Source organism: Mustela nigripes, chromosome 1 (genome assembly GCF_022355385.1).
Source record: "Mustela nigripes isolate SB6536 chromosome 1, MUSNIG.SB6536, whole genome shotgun sequence".
NCBI classification, from domain to species: domain Eukaryota; kingdom Metazoa; phylum Chordata; class Mammalia; order Carnivora; family Mustelidae; genus Mustela; species Mustela nigripes.
This window is the reverse complement of record NC_081557.1, coordinates 129,069,659-129,090,826: the sequence shown is the minus strand read 5'-3', so window position 1 is coordinate 129,090,826 and position 21,168 is coordinate 129,069,659. Positions and strand designations below refer to the sequence as shown.

General features: G+C 34.6%; 1 protein-coding gene across 4 annotated transcripts in view; it reads left to right on the top strand.

The window, feature by feature from the left end:
* LRBA (LPS responsive beige-like anchor protein) overlaps positions 1 to 21,168 on the top strand; it is a 729,505-nt gene that overhangs the window by 530,962 nt on the left and 177,375 nt on the right. For all 4 annotated transcript variants that reach the window (XM_059373625.1, XM_059373604.1, XM_059373615.1 and 1 more), the window contains exon 44: positions 2,355 to 2,467. In XM_059373625.1, coding sequence (XP_059229608.1) covers positions 2,355 to 2,467 — 113 coding nt within the window. The remainder of the gene's footprint in view (positions 1 to 2,354; positions 2,468 to 21,168) is intronic.

Sequence of the window (21,168 nt, the reverse complement as noted above, 5' to 3'; positions counted from 1 at the left end):
GAAGATGTGGTATATATACACAATGGAATACTATGCAGCCATCAAAAGAAATGAAATCTTGCCATTTGCGACAACATGGATGGAACTAGAGCGTATCATGCTTAGCGAAATAAGTCAAGCAGAGAAAGACAACTATCATATGATCTCCCTGATATGAGGAAGTGGTGATGCAACATGGGGGCTTAAGTGGGTAGGAGAAGAATCAATGAAACAAGATGGGATTGGGAGGGAGACAAACCATAAGTGACTCTTAATCTCACAAAACAAACTGAGGGTTGCTGGGGGGAGGGAGTTTGGGAGAAGGGGGTGGGATTATGGACATTGGGGAGGGTATGTGCTTTTGTGAGTGCTGTGAAGTGTGTAAACCTGGTGATTCACAGACCTGTACCCCTGGGGATAAAAGTATATGTTTATAAAAAATAAAAAATTAAAAAAAAAAGTCATGCCATGTAAAGCTGAAGGCATAAGGAAACATACAAAGGTGGGAAAATGTGATATAGCTAAAGAATGATTAAGGGTATAATTTATACATATGTATATGCATGTACACACCTAAAGTATATATTCATAAAGGTATAATGAGAAAGAAAACTAAAAAGGTAGCAGGGAGACACATTGTGAAAGATTTTCTCCCAGTTTGAGGAGTTAGCCGTCCATTTATAGGGCAACTTCTGAAAGTTTTTGAGCAAATAAATGATATTAATACTATATAGAAAGTTAACTTGGAGGCAGAATGAAGGATAAACTAGAGTGGAGTGAAACTAGGTAGAGAGCACAGTTAGGAAGTAATTATATATAAAAAATAATGAGAGCTTGCATTAGAGGTGTGAAAGTGGGAATTTATAGATTAAATGATGTAAGATTTATAAGGTACAAACAATTTGACATTGGGCTGACTAAATGTAGGGGGTAAAAGAGAAGTGTCAGAAAAGGTTTCCAGGCTTCTGTCCTGAATCATTGGGGAAATGGTGGTGCCATTACAGAAAGGAAGTCAGAAAAAATGGTCTAGAAAAAGATGATGATTTTTCTATGTAGATAGACATCCAAGTTAATATATCAAAAAGAATTTTTAGAAGTATAGTTCAAAGAAGGTATTTGGAATTTGGAGAGAAGACGTTGGATTTCATCTGCATAAATTAGAAATTACCAAGAATGAGTTGAGGTTACCAAGCCAGATAATACAGAAAGCAGTGAGACAAGGTCTGGTGAATGTTCTTGTTCATGACAAGAAGACAAAGGTAAAGTTAGTAAAGGAAAGAAGAGGATGAGTTATCCCAGAGTTTTTAGACCTAAGAGGAGGAAAACTGAGGTATAGCAAATGTCTTGAGATGCAAGGGGAAAGAAAGAGAAAGGTGTTGGTTGCCTGTACCAAATATGGTATGGGAGAATTAAAAATGAGTACAGGCCATGCCTTATAGCTTTAAAGCAAACAGAAAAGGCTGATTGCAAGAACTGAATGGTTGGAGATGAAATGAGAACATTAGATGTGAATTATAGTTTTCTTGTGTAATAGTAAAAAGAGAATGGATTAAGGCAAAAATGAGAAACAGTGAAAGGGACAGAGAGGAGAAGTAACAATGCAAGTTATGAGTGAGGCTGACTCGAGCTCTGTTGAAGGAAATACAGCTCATGAAGAATAAAGGCACTGTTAGAGAAGAGGAGAAGAGAGGGACTATTATGGAAAACTGGAAGTTAAGGGTTCACATTGAAAAGTCTAAATTTTATCAGTTGAGATGTTCAGTTCACAGCCAGCTGAGGGATAGGAATGAAGAAAGTTTGAATTTATGTCGAACTAAATGAAGATTATATAAGTAGTGACTGAAACGATTCTTAAGTAGTAGTGAGAAACAGAAAACTTACACACTAAGCTTAATGCACATACTTAGCATGAGAGATAATTCAATTAACACATAGATTAAATGCACAGTAATAATTAGGGAGCAACGTTTATGAAATAGTCTACTCTCAAATAGCTCCTCTTGTGCTTAAAGTGTCTTTTAAATGTATCCTCCAAATTCTTTTTAGAGAGTAGAACCAGTGATTTGTTTTGGGTAGTTATTAAATAAACTAGAAGGTGGGCTTGAGTCTCACATTATTTAAGATTTGTTTTACATTATTATACTATTATACTATTACTAAAGGTTCTTATGATACCATTACATTTCCCAAAAGACGGTCCATAGGCATTCAGTAACTATATATAAAGTTTAACTCAATTAATAAAAGTCTATTTATGATGAGAACACTGTCTGGCTCTCAAAGAGTTAAATTGTTATTATTTTTAGCTAATGATATTCCTATTTATCATTTCATTTTATTATTCTAAATGGAGTGGCTTTTTTTCCCTCTCTTAGGACGGAGTTACAATGACTTAAATCAGTATCCAGTGTTTCCCTGGGTCATCACTAATTATGAATCAGAAGAACTGGATCTTACCTTGCCAAGCAACTTCAGAGATTTGTCCAAGGTAATTTTTCAGGAATCATCTGAAATACAGTTGCCTTGCACATCACAATGAATTTGATTATTTTTGATTTTCACATTACTTTCTAAAAATCTTTTTACTATAACTGTAACTTTAATACATTTATCTTTTATATATATTTTCACTTTCTCAAAATTGAACTTAGAATTTAAATTGAAAAAAAAAAATTTTTTTAATATTTTTTTTTGATTTTACAGAGAGATCACAAATAGTCAGAGAGGCAGGCAGAGAGAGAGGAGGAATCAGGCACCCCGTTGAGCAAAGAGCCCGATGTGGGGCTCGATCCCAGCACCCTAAGATCATGTCCTGAGCCGAAGGCAGAGGCTTAACCCCTCAGCCACCCAGGTGCCCCTAAATTGAAAATTTTTGAAAAATGCATGATAAAGTTGGTAACAATGAAAAGTATTTACAATTGTATTCTTTTTTTCTGTATACATTTAGGAAGACATTATTCTAAAATATTAACTTCTTCAAATGGTGTTAGTATCATGGATACTTCTCACCAGCACTTGTATTAAAAGACTATTACCAGTACATTACTACAGGTGTCCTACCTGATCTCTTTGCCACCTATTGCCCTTGTCTAATCTATCCCTCACTACCTCAAAATGAATTTTCTTTAAATATAATTTTGAATTATAGAAATCCAGTGATTAAACCTTTTTTCACTTAGTTATTCTGAATGCAGAATTATTCTTTCCAATACAGAGTTTTGCTTTCTCTGCCTTTAATGTTCATCCCCTACTTAGTGAGTGGCTGACTCTAGTCCTGTAGGTCACCTCTTCATGGAGACCATTACTATTTTCATTCCGTGATATTCTGTCCTCTGTTTCTTTCACAGCACCTAAAATATCCTGAATATTATATACCCTTCTACCTGTTTTGGTTCCCCCCTACTGAACTCTATATGAGGGAGTTCTTGTTCACAATTGTTTTTCTCATGCCTAGCACAGGGCCTGCCATTCACTAAATGTGTTAAATGATAAAATATATATGACATTTCCCCCAAGTTATAAAATATTAACTTTATTCAGTTGTTTAAATGTAAAACATATAAATAAGCAAAAAATACTCCTTATTACCACATATCAATAAGGAATGACTGCATTTTATATTTCTATATGCATATACGTTTATCACACTGTTTTTAAACTATTTTCTTATATCTTAGGTTCTTCAAGAACTCTCCTTTTCTGTCCTAGATTATCAATAAATAGAATATCCTGTATCACCATTTTGTAATATAGAATAAGGGCATATTTCTTTTTAGTTTTTTATCATAGAGAATTTCAAGCATATACAAAAGTAGACAAATTAGCGTAATAAATTTACATCAATTAGTAACCCTGCTTTGGTAATCATCACTCTTATTTTATTTTTATATTCATTTTCTTTCTACTTTCTCTTATTAATTTGAAGCAAATCCTAGATATCATATCATTCTATTCATAAATATTTCAATATGTACTTCTTTTTAAGGTTTCTTTTTAAAGCATAACCATAATGCCATTAGCAAACCTAAAATATTAGCAATAATTTCTTAATATCATCAAAAGCCTAGTAAGTATGACATTCCAATTGAAGTACAACTTTCTGTAATTCTTTTTACTGTGTTTATTCGTATCAGGATCCAAATAAGGACGACACAGTGCATTCAGTTGATACTGATTAAGTCTTAAGTCTCTCCTGTAGGTTTCTCTTCCATCTTTTCTTTTTTTCCAATTGATTAGTTGAAGAAACATACTTTGTTTTATATTTTTTCTCACAGTATGGATTTTGTTTATTGCATCCCAGTGGAATAGTCTAACAGGTTTCTCCACTTTCTGTATTTCTTATAAATTGGTAGTTTGTTCCAAAGACTGATAGAATTCAGATTGGATATTTGTGGCAATACTGCTTCATAGGAAGTTTTCGCATTATTCTCATAGAAGGCATGTAATACCTTCTTTACTTCTCTTTTGTGATGTTAGTTGCCATTTATATTTAATGCCTGGATTTACTGGTTATGTAATCATTGCAAAATCATGATATTTACCATCTCTCACTTTAATTTCATTTACGAGATTGAGACTCATTCTGTAACAAGATGCTTCCCTTAATCTACTACTAGGTTAGGTTATGCAGTGGTATTTTGCATTGGAAAAGCAGAATAAAAGTTTGCTTTTTTTCTCTCTCTTTATTTCATTTTCATAACAGTGACTAGTTCCTAACATCTTCCAATGGGACCTAACTTTCTAAAAAAAACATCGTAATGAACTCACAGACTTAAATGTATTTGATATTTCAATCCATTGCAGTGATTATTTTTACTGATGTTCACTCAGTTGTTCCTGTTTTTTACCACAGGGAACTTCTTTAAGTTACTCCTGAGTCATTTTGATATAATCTCAGTAGTCTTTGATAACTTCTATATCTCTGACAGAGTGCTCCAGTCTTAACCCTTATTTCTGGCCCAGTTCTAGAACCATCTGTTTCTAATGCTTCTAAGTGATCAACTTGAGAACGTGCCCCTAACATGGCCAGTTCAACCTGCATGTGGAGGATGGCTAGATTGTACCATCAGCCGCCATCTTAACCCAGCCCTCAGCTGACCATAAACACATAACTGAGTATAACCAGTATATATACTGAGTATAACTGGTTTTTTTTGGGGGGGGGGTTGTTGTTGTTGTTGTTGTTTTAGAATAAGGAAAGTCTTACATCTAGGTATCATATTTGTTCTAAAACCCTGTAGTATTCACTGGAATCTGTAAAACTCTCAAATCGAATAATTGAGGTCTATGTATTAGGTTAACCTGTATAGTGAGTCATGCAGTAGGTCAATAATAAAAACTTGCCAGCTCTTCAATTCTCAGGCTATTATATCCTACTCTCTTTCCATTATTTGAATTTTATGTACATAAAAGTAAAAATCTTATTTTTACTCCTTTAATTTATTAAAATGTAAAATTTGCTTCACAAAATATATTTAAATAAATATCCTTCCTAGAGTTCTAGAAGAATTACCTTTTTAAAAACTTTTTAGACTTTCTTCTGACTTCTATTTAAGCACATAGCTTAGGATTTTTTTTTTAAAGATTTTATTTATTTATTTGACAGAAATCACAAGTAGTCAGAGAGGCAGGCAGAGAGAGAGAGAGAGAGGGAAGTAGGCTCCCTGCTGAGCAGAAAGCCCGATGCGGGACTCGATCCCAGGATCCTGAGATCATGACCTGAGCCAAAGGCAGCAGGTTAACCCACTGAGCCACCCAGGCGCCCATAGCTTAGGATTTTGTTGTTGTTGTTGTTTAGAAAGTTTTTTGGTGGGCTCTTCAAGATCCGGTGGGTAGTAAGACAGATTGTGGACAGGGTGCATGTTTCTGTCCTGGTAGAACAGTTACCAATGATGATAAGCAGGAGGCTACTTGGATATTTTCGCTGAGGCTGTGTTTGTTTTCTGCCATCATTGTACCTGACCAAGAGTTCCTGTAATCATGTTGCCTCCTCCTACCACTGTTCTTTGCCAACTGCCTCTATTTTCTGCCTCTCTTTTTTTTTTTTAAAGATTTTATTTATTTATTTGTCCGGGGAGGGGGCACAAGCAGGAGGAGTAGCAGGCTCCCTGCTGAGCAAGGAGCCGGATGCAGGACTCAATCCCAGGACCCCAGGGTCACGATCTGAGCTGAAGGCAGACACTTAACCAGCTGAGCCACCCAGGCATCCCTATTCTCTGCCTCTTGTCTTGGTTCTCTATCTCACTGAAAAAATCTTACATGACCAGAGGAAAGCTACCAAAGCAGTTGTTTGTTTTTTGTTTTTTAAACTATATGGTTTCTTTTGTTATGACAGTTCATTAAAGTAATACCAGCAAAATGCCTTAATGGATTATTTGCCAGATAAATAGATCCTTTATTAAAATTGAATTTTATTTGTATATAGCTATTTCTATAGAGCTTGCCAAATACTTTTGTTGGGTGGGTAAAATACTGTTTTAACTAATGCCTTTGCAATTTATATTCTGTATATGATAAATAAGGCCATTTTTATGCCCCACTAGATTACCAATAATGATTTTGCTCTTTTTATTTTGTTAGATTTGTAAAAGTGGTAGAGGGCCTCAAAACTAAAGGAGTTGCTTTCATTAGTCTTTCCATATATGTCCATATCCACTATATAAAGGCATAAAAAATATAATTTTGATGATTTGGTGCCTTTAATTGTAGTAGTGGTACCCATTTTTATATTTTGTGAGATTTTTTGAGAGATTAGTACTTTGGGCTGAGGAAAGAATATAAAGAATGCTTTCAACAAGAACTAAAGGACACATAGTTGAATAATGAATAGTAGTGTAATTAGCAGGGCTGGGAAGAAGTGGGGAGCTCTAACACTCAACCACATACATATCTTATAACTTACAAAGCAGTGGTGGTTCAAATGCTATAAAAGTCATTCAAGTTCAAGAAAATGGAATTCTAGTACTAACTGTTTTCATTAAATAATGATGGATATAAGTGAGTGTGGAATTAACTACATTATTTTAAGTGAAATAAGCATGTTCGATTTTTGAAAATTGTGCTTTGCATGTATAAAGTGGTAGTAATTATTTACTTTATAAAAATATCTTATTCCTTTTGGCAGTAAAATCTTCCATAATGTTTACAGTGTGATTCAATTTTCAGATATTTGTTTACATGCATATTTCAGGGATGTATCTCATACACAAGATTAGTTGTATCTGTCTGAATAATTATTATAAGAGATTTATATTGAAATTTTTCCCATAGTATACATTTAGCAAACATTACTATTTGTTTAAACTTATAGAATTGTAGAAAACATTCTGTGCAAAGCTTTATTTAAAATGTAGACAGATCTTATCCCCATTCTTTTTTTTTTTTTTTTTTTAAAGATTTTTATTTATTTATTTGACAGAGAGAAATTACAAGTACACTGAGAGGCAGGCAGAGAGAGAGAGAAGGAAGCAGGCTCCCTGCTGAGCAGAGATCCCGATGCGGGACTCGATCCCAGGACCCTGGGATCATGACCTGAGCCGAAGGCAGTGGCCCAACCCACTGAGCCACCCAGGCGCCCCTCTTATCCCCATTCTTTAACAGATTATATACCTGACTGGCTTTAAAACATACGGAATTATTTATGCATATTTATGTTCATTTATTTTTCTCAATGATGCTTTTCAGACGAGTTTTAGAAGCTTTGATACAAAGCTACAATTTTACTTGGTTATTTCTTCCATGTTACACAGGGAATTTTCTTTTTGAAGCTGAATTAGTATAATCAACACCTTTTCTTCCATACTATTTTTCTGATCATTCTTTGCGAAAAGAGTTCAATGAAAGATGTAAAAAATGTCTTCTTGAAGGTGTAAACTTTTATTTTATGCACACTATCTCTTTATAATAATTTTAAATTAATATTGTCACTCTGTTGAGAAGATGGAATATGTCTGTGTAGAAGATCAAATAGAAAATCTGCTGAAAATTAATTTCTTATATGTGTGTTTTGAGAAAGCCCTCATTTAACATAATGGTTTAATTTATTCTTTCAAAGCTAAAAAAGTAGGAATGAATGTTGAAGTTGATTTTTTTCCCTTCACTTTCCCAGTTGTTTCATCACTGGTCTACAATTCTGACTGTTGAGAAGACAGATCTAACCACTTGGGAGAGACTTTAATCTGTATTTTACAATTATACATAGATTTTTATATTTTGACAACCTCGTTGGGAGAGATGGGAATGAACATTTTCTTTTTGTCTTGTCTTTATAAGAAATTATAATTAGGACAGTAATATATTTATAAAATGTCATATCATAAAAACAAATTATGATGGCAGAATGTTTCAGTATCAGGGCTTTCTTTGTAGATTAGAAAGATTTTCTCTGCCACCATGATTTCTTCTTTTTCCCTTAGTAGGAAATGGATTGTGTGAACCAATTTTCTAAAAGAGAAAAGCCCCGATACTCTGAGGCAATTATTTCTCTTCTAATTGATTCACACAATTATTTTGAATTATTTAATATATGTATCATAACTTCAGTGCCTATTCTAAAAAATGAGTTTGTTCTTACATTGAAAAGCAGTCACTAACCATTAGCTTCCAAATGAAAACTTAGCTATAGATTAGCTATAGGGGGGAATATGCCGTTTTATTATTGTTAACTAATATTTATTGAGGATTTACTTTTGTCAAGCTCTTATTTAAGTATATTATATGTGTTAACTTTTTTTTTAACCCTCACAAAGTCCTTATAAGGTAGGCCACATTATTCACTGTCTTTTTTACAGAGACAGAAACTAAGGCAGTATGAAGTTAAGCAAGTTGTACAAAGTCACACAGATAGTGGCTAGCACCAGAATTTAAACACTAAGCCAATGTTTTTCAAACTGCAGTTTACAACGAGCATTTTAAAAAACGAATAGAAAAACTTAAAAAGTAGTAACTGTGCAACAACAAAATAAACAAAAACCAAATAAGCAAAAAACAGAATCTCAAACCTATAAATGTAGAAAACAAACTGGTGGTTGCCAGCAGGGACGGGGTTGGGGGTTGGGCAGAATGGGTATAGGAGAGTGGAAGATACAGGCTTCCAGTTATGGAATGAATAAGTCATGGGGATGAAGGCACAGAATAAGGAATTTAGTGAATGATACCATAATAATGACATGTTCAAAAAGATGGTACCTACACTTGTAGCGAATCAGCATAATGTATAAACTTAACATATATATAGAAACATAAATAATATATGTATAAATATATACATAAATAATATATAAATATAAATATAATGATAAATCACTAAGTTATGTACCTGAAACTAATGCAAAATTGTGTGTCAACTATACTCAAGATAAATAAATAGGTAGATATTATAGAGAAATAAATGAAGGAAGCTTAAGATTTAAAAAAAGAAGTATCAGTGCGCGTTATATATGAATCTTTGGCCTAAGCCGCGTGTGTGTGTACATACATTTGTGTGCACTGGTTTATGGTTTAAAGTGACATATTTCTTACTAAAAACTAAAAGTTTGGGCCCAGAATGTTTGAGAAATATTGCAGGGTGCTAAACTGGGTTTTGGCATCAAGTTCTAAGTCTGTTTTAATGTTATTTTGTCAAGTTGCCTTTCACCTCTCATGCTGAAATACATGGTAAAATGTAACCAACTTTCCAGTGCTTTAAAAAGGAAAGCTCTTCCAAATTGTTCCTCTTAGTGTGTTTGTTCCAGGTTATTCTCTAAGCTTTTTTTTTGTTTGTTTGTTTTGACTAAGCCTGTTTTATGAAAAAGCTGAATCTTTGGCTAAAACTGTTGAATCCCTGATGTTACAACTTGAGTATTCATTTATTTTTCATTTGTTTATTTAATAATATTGTGTGCCAGAGACTCTTAGTTTAGAAATTCAAAATAACAAGTTAGTTAACTACTATCCTACTAAAAAGTAAACTGAAGATTGGGATAAAAAAGCAGAAATGACTAATGTATAAGCAAGTATTTTATTTTTTAAAACTTAGAGCTTACATTCCAAAAATGAAGGAAAATCCTTAAAGAGAGTTTGAGGTAGAAGGAAAAGAAAAATCATCCATTTTTCAGCTTTATAGTGCTAGAGCCATGTAAGCTTGTTCTTTTGGTTCAGGGTGCAGAACGAAGAATTAGGGGAAAATGAACCTGGACCAGGATTGTCTGATTCTTGCTTGCAGTGTAGGAATTCAAGGAGAATTCACTATGATCCTATCTTCAAACTGAATTTTAAATTTTGATCCAAGCCCTAATAAATCATAGTTTTGGGTTTTTTTTTCAATCTATGTTATAATGTTATACCTTTCACAACTCTGTTAACAAACTAGCAGCTTCCGGTGCCCTCGTCTGGAGCAAAATGTTTCTGAAGAGTAAATTCTCAGATAACATAAGTGAACTGAATGACAAAACTCTCTTGAATGTATTTATTTGCTTACGAGTTGCAGTTATTTGTCCTTAGTATTTATTGTTTCTTCTTCTCTTTCTTTGTTTAAAGGAAAAGTAGGTGATTTTCTTTCTATGTCCCTCATTTATCTTTTACCATTTGGTTGTGTATTTTTATATGTGAGATATTTCTCCCTAACACACACATTTAATATACAGCTTCATCTTGACCTGGAATTGACTACCGACATTTAACTGTTGTTGATCAGACAGCACTTCTTTATCTCTTTAAGTTTTAAGTGCTGTTTCTGACGAATGCCAGTCCTTTTAGTCCTGTTCTGTAACAGATATACCAGGAATCAGTATACCATCTAGATGTCACAGAGGGAAAAGAACACTTTTGGGAGGGGGAGGGGAATATTGTTTAAATATGATAGGTGTTACAACACCCCCTTTTTAAAAATGTATTAAGCTTTAGTCAAATCAAAGGAATTCAAATTTTATTAAAAACCTTGTGATTTTACAACAGTAAGTAATGGATGTTAAAGCATTTCAGTAAAACGTAAATACAGAGAAAGAAAATAATTACCCCATGCTTGGATTTTGGTGTTTGTTTGTTTTGTTTTTTTGCTGATAAAATATATTTTAGTACTTTAATTTTGGCACCAAATATGGATGCTGTTATATGCCACATTGATGTTGGATATTTTGGTATAAATTATCTCTCTTGCCTTGGGGAGTTTACAGTCTAATCAGCTGAAGAATGATGTGGGGAAAGTTTAGAATCTATTTGTTAGATTGTGAGGGAAGCCCTATTAGGGGCCTTCCTTTATAAACAAAATTTTACATATGCTATCTCCTTGAATCCCCTCAACAATACTATAAGGAAAGTGTTATCTTTATTTTACAGATAAGGAAACTAAGATACAGAGAGGTTAAGGATCTCCCCAAAGTCACACATTTTCCAAGTGTTAAGGCTGAGATCTCAGATCTGTCCCTGTCAGTGAACTGGTAGACTTTAGGAATAAGTGGAAAGAGTATTTTTGATTGTTTGCATTTGTGTCTACTTCTTCCCCAAATCTAACCATTCTTTCCTTTATCTTGGCAAAAGGAAAGAGATATGTAACTTTTTGGAGAAATTATACCAGAGAAGTTTCTTATTTGAGAACACCAAGAACAGCAGAGGACGGGCTGATGGGAAGGAATGGAAAACTGGAGGATGAACTGAAAGCTTTAAGTACTGAACAGTGAAGACCCCCAGATCCCTTTTGTTGTCATGCTATCAGAGCTCTGGCAGCTTATACCAGCCCCACCCTTTAAGACAGAAGATTGTATTGCGCTTTGAACATATTGACTGGCTCAAGACAAAAGACCGAAAAAATACTAACATTTAGGGAGCCCATCTGATTGCCCTTCAGTGAAGTCTGTAAGCTCACAGTGCTACTTAGGTTCAGTGGACTTCAGTCAGCTCTTTTGTGCCTCATTCTAAAAGTGAAGGTACTACCAAGCCGTTAGCGAACATTTAAAGACAGTCTCCAATGTGAAAGATAACAAAGACTAAAACAAATAGAAAAATAAAAAGAAACCAGAAGAAACAAAGACAATTCAGGAAACAGAAAAAGCCTTACAAGCAAAATCAGAATAAATGTCCTCACAGAGATAATAGAAAACTATCACATTAATAGAAAAAGGAAAATGATGCTCTAGAAAGTAGAATATTAGTGCAGATGGTTTTTAAAAAATATACCAAAATGCTATGTGAAAGTAGCCTAGAAAGTTAAAATTAGAGGACTACAGTAAGAAATCTTTGGACTTAGATAGCACATTATCTGAGTCTGTTTTCATTTATTAATAAGGGACCTTTCTCAGTTACTTAATTGGTGATGGGGGGGGCTCTTATATAGCAAATTGCTATGTATTATTATATGTAGTATTATGTAGTTATTTATATGCTACTGAAGGAAAATTATCATGGGTACACTGACCTTAAACTTTAAATTATTATTTGTTCAGTGTGATGTATTTAGTTTAAAATATGGTTGTGCCACTCTTTCCTCAAAATGTGAAATAAGTTTAGCAAAGTGTGAACATACATATGTATATTTGGAGAGAGAGAGAGAGAGATTGTGTTGCATTAACAAAATTTGCTGAAGTTTTGTTTTTAAATCAGGAAGTCAGTCTGTTTTTTGTGACCTTTGTTAAAATTTACCTTTTGTAAGTATTTTGCAGATTTGATTTTCTACCTTCTAGTAGTTTTTAAATGAGTCTAACAGAGGTTAACCTTACACTTAATTTAAGCAGCCTTCAATGACATTGTTTTTTAACATTAGTCAGAATATGATAAACTGAAGTAACTGAAATGGATTGTGGTTAGTATTACTGTCAGGGTGATGAATAATCCTGACATACACCAGCAACACACTGCCAGTCAGTAATCCTCAAAGTGAAGTATTTATTCTGTAATCATCTGAAGTTACTATGGTGTGGAGTGACCATTCATTATTATTTATAAATGAATTGTTTTATTTACACAGCATTGCCAGTTTATCCCTTAATCCTTCCCGTTTTCTTAGTTTAGTGCTGGGTGTACTAACTTGGGTAGATTCAGAGTAGGGAACATAGACCTACCATGAATTTACATAAAGATTGTTTTCAAAACACCTAGAAATTGGTTTGTGTTTTTAAGAGTTTTTGATTAAAAAAATTAAAGTTGAAGTTTAGTATTTGTAGCTTTTTTTATATGCTTGTGTGTGTCAGATTTTCAACTTCTCATTCTTGTATTTCCCTCTGATCTTCAAAACTTATTTTTATGTGAATTTGTAGTGTTGGGGGGGGCAGTTACTACTTTTATTTTAGTTAAGGGTTAATTGACCTACAACATTCTATTAGCTTCAGGTCTTCAAAATAGTTATTGATATTTGTATATATTGCAAAATGATCACCACAGTAAGTCTAGTTAAACATCTATAGTGTGCATTTTAGAGTGGATGATGTAGTATCTTTTTTTAAAGTCACATGTCCACATTCCTGTCCAGTTCTTTATTCCCAAAGTCTACTTAACTTGAATTCAACATTAGTTTATGTTGAACAAATGTGATGATTCAAATAATTACTAATTTGCTGGTTAACTTTTATAGACATTATTCTAAGGACTGGGCCAGGAACAAAAGTGAATGAAATAGTCTTTACTTTTTAAAGAGTCTTATAATTTAATGTATGTTATATATGAACCATTTATAGAAGAATAATCTAAGCAGAAACATTTTATTTCTGTGTGACTTAATTTTAAACTCTCCCACTTTTAGAAAAGGATTTTTGTTTTTAAGTGAGTTCATGATTTATGATGTCAACCAGGTTTTTGGAAGTGGAAAAAGGTTAAATTCTAAAAACAAGAAACAGTGGCTCAATATAAAAGGGAGAATAGACAATTAGTTACATTTTTTAATGTTAGGAAGAAAAGAAAATTAGTAGTTTCACTTAGAAAGATAGCCTGTAGGTGCACCTGGCTGGCTTAGTTGGAAGAGCATTCAACTCTTGATCTCAGCGTTGTAAGTTTGGGCTTCACATTGTGTGTGGAGATTACTTAAAAATCTTAAAAAAAAAAAAAAAAGATAAAAGAAAGATATATCCTGTGAAACTATATTAACTTTTTTACTTTAAAAATGTATTTTAAGTTAGTAAATTAGTGAAGTTTTAAGTCTAGTGTGACATATCTCAGGAAATTGTTCAAAAATCTGGGTGATACCTTCCTGATAAATAGGCAAGATAATTAAAAGAAATTAGTAGCATTCAGAACTGTTCAGATCATTTATAGCCCTATTGTTTAATGCCCTTGATAAACTTGAGGTATTACCTTCTTTATTGCATCTTTGTAAGATTCTGTCAGGGGCCCTAATTTGTTCAACAGTTTCACTAATATCACAAATTGATCATACAACTCACTTTGCGGTAATGAAAATAAAAAATTTTAAGTGATTTTTGCATAATAAAATGCATGAAATATTTGAGTGAAATATGAAACAAAAATGTGAAGTTTTACATTTAGTCTTAGAAATTTGTAGTACAAAAAAAACGGGAAGAAAGGATAAAGTAAAGTCGGAGTTAAAAATATCAGTGGCAGTAGTGTTGTTAATGGGAGGGAAGATCAAAATGTGGCATTTGTTCCTGGCGTGTAGCCCCTGGTCACTTAGAGGGGACTGTTTACATGTGTATATATGAGAGAGACTATCTTACTGAAGAAGTTGAAAGCTTAATTGACTATATGCTTATTGTTAACTAACAGTGATTTGGCTTTTGTAAAACCAAATTGGGTCAAATATAATTATTATTACACTCTTATATTGTGGCTTATAATGTGACCTATTTTTAATCTGTAATGTAGGTGCAAGGTAAGTATTGAGCTTCATTTTTTTTACAAATGGAAGTCCAGTTCTTTCAATACCATTTTTTGAGAAGACCATGTTTTCTCATGAAATGTCTTGGCACCTTTGTAAATAAATTGCTATAGATGTGTGGGTCCATTTCTAAACTCTGTTCTGCTCAATCAGTTTATCTTTTCTTATATACATACCACACAGTATATCTTTTCTTATAGCTTTATAGTAAGTCATAAAGTCAGATCATGTGACTCCTTTTTTTTTTTTAATTACTTTAGCTATTCTGGTTTCTCTATTTTTCATATAAATTTCAGAATTAGTTTATCAGTCCTGCTGAGATTTTGATTGAGATTATATTTCATTGGTAGACCATTTTTACTAAAAATTATGTGTTAATAATACTGAATCTTTCAGTCCATGGATGTGGTTTAATTTCCATTTCTTTAGATTTTCTTTAGTCTCTCTCTAATGTTTTGCAGCTTTTGGCATATGATTATTATATATACTCTGTTAACTTCCCTTTAAATTTCATGTTTTTTAAGAGTTATAAAATTTTCACTTTCAGTTATTATTTTTTGATACAGAAACACAATTAAATTTTATACATCAATCTTGTATTTTCCAACCTTGCTAGACTGAATTTTGCAACCTTGCTAGAGTTTTTGGGACTTCGTGCATTAATGAATATATCATCTCTGAGTGAATACTTACTGGATTATACAGTGTTGACCACAAGTGCTGAGAATGCCTTGCCGTTGGTCTTAGGGGAAAAGTATTCATTCTTTCACCATTTTGTATATTAGCCACTAGGTTTTTCATAGATGCCCTTTATCAGGTTGAGGAAGTTTCCTTCTGTTTCTAGTTTGTTAAAAATTTTCATTATCATTGAATATTGAATTTTATCAGATACTTTTTCTGCGGATAATCATATGGTTTTTCTTTTTTAGTCTGTTAGAATGGTAAATTTTATACTAGTTGATTTGGGATTCATTTCTGAGATAAATCATACTTGATCATTGATGTGTTATTTTTTTGAATTTGATTTGTTAATATTTGCCAAAGAATTTTTGCATCTGTGTTCATGAAGGATATTTGTCTGTAATGTCCTTATCTAGTTTTGACATCAGGGTAATGCTGGCAGAACAAAATCAGCTTTAAAAGTTATTCCTTCTTACCCTGTTTCCTGGAAAAGATGGTGTAGAAGTTATTTCATCCTTTAAGTTTTAGTGGAATTCGTCATTGAAACCATTTGGGCCAGGAGTTTTATTTCTGGGAAGGTTTTTTTTTAAAACTTCAAATTAAGTTCATAGATTAAGGGCTATTCATATTATCTTTCTGTTATCGAATGAATTTTGGTAGTCTGACTAGCAGATTTTACTTATTTCATTTTTTATTCTTGATTTTGGTAGTTTTCTTTTTCTTTCTCGCCCTCTCCCCCCCCACCCCACCCCACCACCCCCTCTGGATCAGCCTGTCTATGGATTTTGTTTATTTTTCTATTGCTTTTTCTTGTTCAGTTTCAGTGATCTTTACTTTGTCTACTATTCTTTTTGATTTGGATTTAATTCTTCTTTTTTAGTATTCTAAGGTGGAAGCTTTAACCTATTGATTTGAGATCTCTTTTTGTTTCTAATGTAAAAAGCTTAATGCTATGTGTTTTTATCAACACTGATTTACAAGGTCCAACAAATTTTTGTATATTGTGTTTTCATTTTTATTTCATTGAAAATTTTTTCTAATTTTCCTTGTGATTTTCTCTTTGACCCATGGATTACTGAGAAGAGTGTTGTTTAATTTCCACAGGTTTGGAGAGAACATCCTTCTCTTGTTGATTTCTAGTTTGATTCCATTATGATTGGAGAATATACTTTGTATGATTTTCAGTTTTTAAAATTAGTTGAAATTTGGTTTATGGCCCAGAACATGGTCTGTGTTAGTTAATGTTCCATGTGTACTTGAAAAAAATGCTTCTTCTGTGTTAGGTTAAGTGTTCTATACATGTCATTTACAACCAGTTAGATAAAATTGGTTGACAGTGTTGTTCATATCTTAGATTTCTTTGCTGATTTTCTGCTTGTTCTGTTGGTTACTGAGAGACGAAGGGAGTAGTATTGATGTCTCCAATTATGATTTAGATTTGTCTATATATTTTTTCATTTCTGTCCATTTTTGTTTTATGTATGTGAATCATTTGTTTTGGGGTACATGTTATGAGTTGAATTGTGTCTCCCAAAACAATATATTGACATCTCACAAGGAAGGAGGTACCTATAGATGTGACCTTATTTGTAAAGAGGGACTTTGCCGATGTAATCAAGTTAAACTGAGGCCATTGGGGTGGGCCCAAATCCAATATGACTGGTGCCCTTACAAGAAAACTAAGGCACCGCGTTAAGACAGACATCAGGAGTGAATACCATGTGGTGATGGAGACAGGGATTGGAGTTCTGTTGCCACAAGCCCAGGGAACACCTTGGGATCCAGGAAACTGGAAGAGGCAAGGAAGCATCTTCCCTCTACAGGCTTCAAAGAGAACATGGCTATGCCAACAACTTGATTTTGAACTTTTAAACTCCAAAATTGTGGGACAATAGATTTCTGTTGTTTTAAGCCACTCAGTTTGTGGTACTTTGTTACAGGAATCCTAGGAAACAATTTTAAATTTTTATGATTTCTGGATAAATGGATCCCTTTATCATTATGTAATGTAACGCTTTATATTCCATGTTCTGAAGGCTACTTTTTCTGATCTTAATATAGCCATGACAGCATTATTTTATTACTTGTAGTTATCTTTTTCTGTTACTCTACCTTAAAATTTACGTGTTTTTTTTTTCCCCCATAGCTGTGTCCAGTCTGCATTTAAGGTCATCAAAAGAATTATCCTCTGATTTTTTTTTCTTTTGTTTCTAGCATTTATATTTGATTCTTTTTTTTATAGTTTCCTGCTCTGCTGAAATTTCCCACCTGTTCATGTAAGTTTTCCACCTTTTCCCCTAGATTTTCTAGCATGTGAATTGTAGTGACTTTAAATAACCTTTCTGATAGTTCTAACATCTGCATTCTCTCTGAGAATAGTTCTTTTGATTGCTTTGTCTCTTCACAGTAGGTCATTTTTTTTCTTAGTATTTTAAGCATCTCATAATTTTTGGTTTAATATCAGTAGAGACTGGGATATGAATACTATTTTATGCCCAGAACTGTGGGTGCTTTTTTGTAGGTCAGACAATTTGTGTGGGGAGTTCAGTCAATCCAGGCAATAGGTGAGCTCAATTGGGTTTCTTATCATCATTGTTACTTTAAGTACAGCACAGACTTCACAAATTCCTCCATTCCTTCCATTTGAATTTGTCCTTAGTATGGATCTTAGGGTCCTAGAGATTTTGTCTCGCTGTTTCTGTTCCACTCTCTGGCAGATCCTCTATGCCTGTGGCACTGAGGACTTCTCTCTACTTTCTTTCCTTTCCCCATGAGTAGATTGCTGTTGCTTGATACTTAGTACCAGGCTTATGGTCGGGGTAGGGGAATTCCTTCATTCTGAACCAGCATCATTCTTTTTTTTTTTTTTAAGATTTTATTTATTTATTTGACAAAGATCACAAGTAGGCAGAGAGGCAGGCAGAGAGAGAGGAGGAAGCAGGCTCCCTGCTGAGCAGAGAGCCCGATGCGGGGCTCGATCCCAGGACCCTGGGATCATGACCTGAGCCAAAGGCAGAGGCTTTAACACACTGAGCCACCCAGGCACCCCAACCATCATCACTCTTAAGCAGACCTTGCGGGGTCTTCTCAGTGGGCCTTCTCATCCTTCTTGTCTGTACCCTGCATGACATCCAGACTTTGCCTTGTGTCTGTGGCAGGTCACAGGCATGAGAGGTTTTCTTGTCCCTCTCCCAGTAGTAGCAGACCTCTCCTTTATATCAGTACAGAACCCTGGCTCAAAGAGGGTTTTTTCCCTTTCTCCTAAGTAAAAGGGCTTTTGCTTTTATTCTACCCCAGAAGCAGTAGATTTTTGTCTGGTCCTCTGGTAATATAGAATGTCTTATCTCTCTTCCAGGTTCTGGGATGAGAGCATTTGGTATTCCTCCCCTATCAGCCTAAGGGTTTTGATTCATTTTAAGAGTGAGATTAGGGGAAGTGGGTGGTATTTGTGCTTGTCCTCCTTAATACCAAGTTACATTCTATCTCGAAACTTTCTGATTGTCCAAACCACCTTCTATGTTTTTTGTGGCTCCCAGTCATTGAGAGTGTGCTAAGACCTGTGAGTATCCCAAAGTTGAGGGTTTCAGTCAGCAGTAGGTACAAGCTGATTGGAAGCCAGAGGCTCTGGCAGCAGCTTTTTAAAGTTTGCAAGTAGACTTCTTTTAGGGGAAGACTGGGAGCTGGACATTGAGCCCTGGTAGGGAGCGGGGGATTGGGGGGGTGGGGGGGAGTGGGGGTGGGGGCGATGATAGCCTTTTAAAAAACTCTTTGTGTGCTGCAGTCCTGTGGGACCTTGTGAACAGAAGCCCTAATGGCCATGTGAACTGGGTGACCAAGGGATCCATCTTCTAGGTGGCAGCCATGAAAGCAGAAGTGCCAGTCCTGTGCACAAGCTCTTTCCAGGGAGATATTGGTGATTTGGAGAGGGCTAAAGGAAAAATGCAGATGTAGTGTCTGCTGGCTTCTCTGGTAGCAGGGGAGGATTGCACTTCTTAGATGTGTGTTAAGTTAGGATCCTGACACTCAGGCTGCAGCTTTTAAGATGTGCAACTAGACCTCTTTCAAGGAAGGACTGGGAGACTGGCATTTCTCTCTGCTGTCTCAGCACTGAGCACTGGGGGATAGTTAAGCTGAGTCTCTTGAGCTAGTGTAGAACTGTGCGATTTTGGTTTGGTTTTGCTGTTGTCTTATGGTCTCATGGATGTGAACCTCATTGGCTTTCAGAGCTAGGTGTTCTGGAGGGCCTCTCTCACAGGTGGAAGTCTTAATTGGGGTGCTGGATGTTGGGTCCAAAAATCTTCAGTCTTCAAGAAGTTGTGAGTTTTGAGTTTCTTCCCAATTGGACGCTACTATGTTGGAGGTGGGATTTATGGCAACAGTGTGCACAGCCTTTACCTGTTACTATGTGCGTGTTTTCTTGTTGTCTGATAATGTAGCTCTGCTAGTTATAGGCTTTCTTCAAGAGGGAACTGATATGTGTGTAACTGTAGATTTAGTTTGTCCATCGGAGGAAATGAGCTCAGGAACCTCTTATGTCATCATCTTGGACTGGAACGCCTGATGTTAATGGTTTTAACTGTTTCTTTAAGTGGTGAGATGAATCTTTCTGAAAATGAATAGGTTTTATTATATCAGCCTTGAGCCTCTTTGGTGTATATCATTTTCATAATTGCTGAAACTATTGTTTTTCCTTTGGCCTTGGATTGTTAAAATTGGTGTTTTGTTTTTGTTATTTTTGGTGGCGGGGGAGGGTTTCCTTCTAGGCATTTAATTTAACATTGCCATTGGATTATCAGATTATTTTAATCAATTTCTGTGCCTTTCTCAAATTCAGGTAAAAACCTGTAGTAAAAATCATGTAATATAAGCTGTAGCTGAAGAACATAGAACTGCAGAGGCTACTAAATCTACCATTGTGAGCATTTGAAATGATTTAGATTCTACATAGGCGCGATAAGTAAAGTGGAATATTTGCTTTTTCCTAGGCTGTGTTTGTTAAATTGAAATAGTATAGTAGGTATATGTTTAACACCACTTGCAAGAAAGTGTGTTTTCAAGGGATTAAAAACTGCTCTGGTACTTGAAAACAAAAGTGCTTATTTGTTAACTCTAAAAGCCACAGTAGTGTGCCAATGAAATTTTTTTCTTGACAATATTAAATAAAATGTAGAGTGTGTGAAGATAAGTGCCAAACCATTTCAGCCATATATAGCATATGACAAAATACCCTAAAAGCCAAGGTTGAGTAAAAATGCTGATCAGGCTGTTTGTTATACTTGTCATTTAGATAAAAGAGCTGCTACAACTGACACAAAATAGTACTGCACCCCCTAACAGTGGCAACATTGCTTAAATGACAGAGACTATCCATTTATTTTCTTCTCTCGGCGGTGGGGGAAGAAGGCAGGTGGTGAAAAAACAAAATAAAATTCAGTGGCTTCTTTAAAAAGCTTTAGCAGCACAGAGAATTTTTTTTTTTAAGATTTATTTATTTATTTATTTGATAGGCAGAGAGGGAGGCAGAGAGAGAGGAGGAAGCAGGCTCCCCGCTGAGCAGAGAGCCAGATGTGGGGCTCGATCCCAGGACCCTGATGACTTGAAACAAAGGCAGAGGCTTTAACCCACTGAGCCACGCAGGCACCCCACAGAGAATTTTAAGGCTCTTATTGGGTTCATGGATATGGATGTATAAATACAGAAGTTAAGCGAAA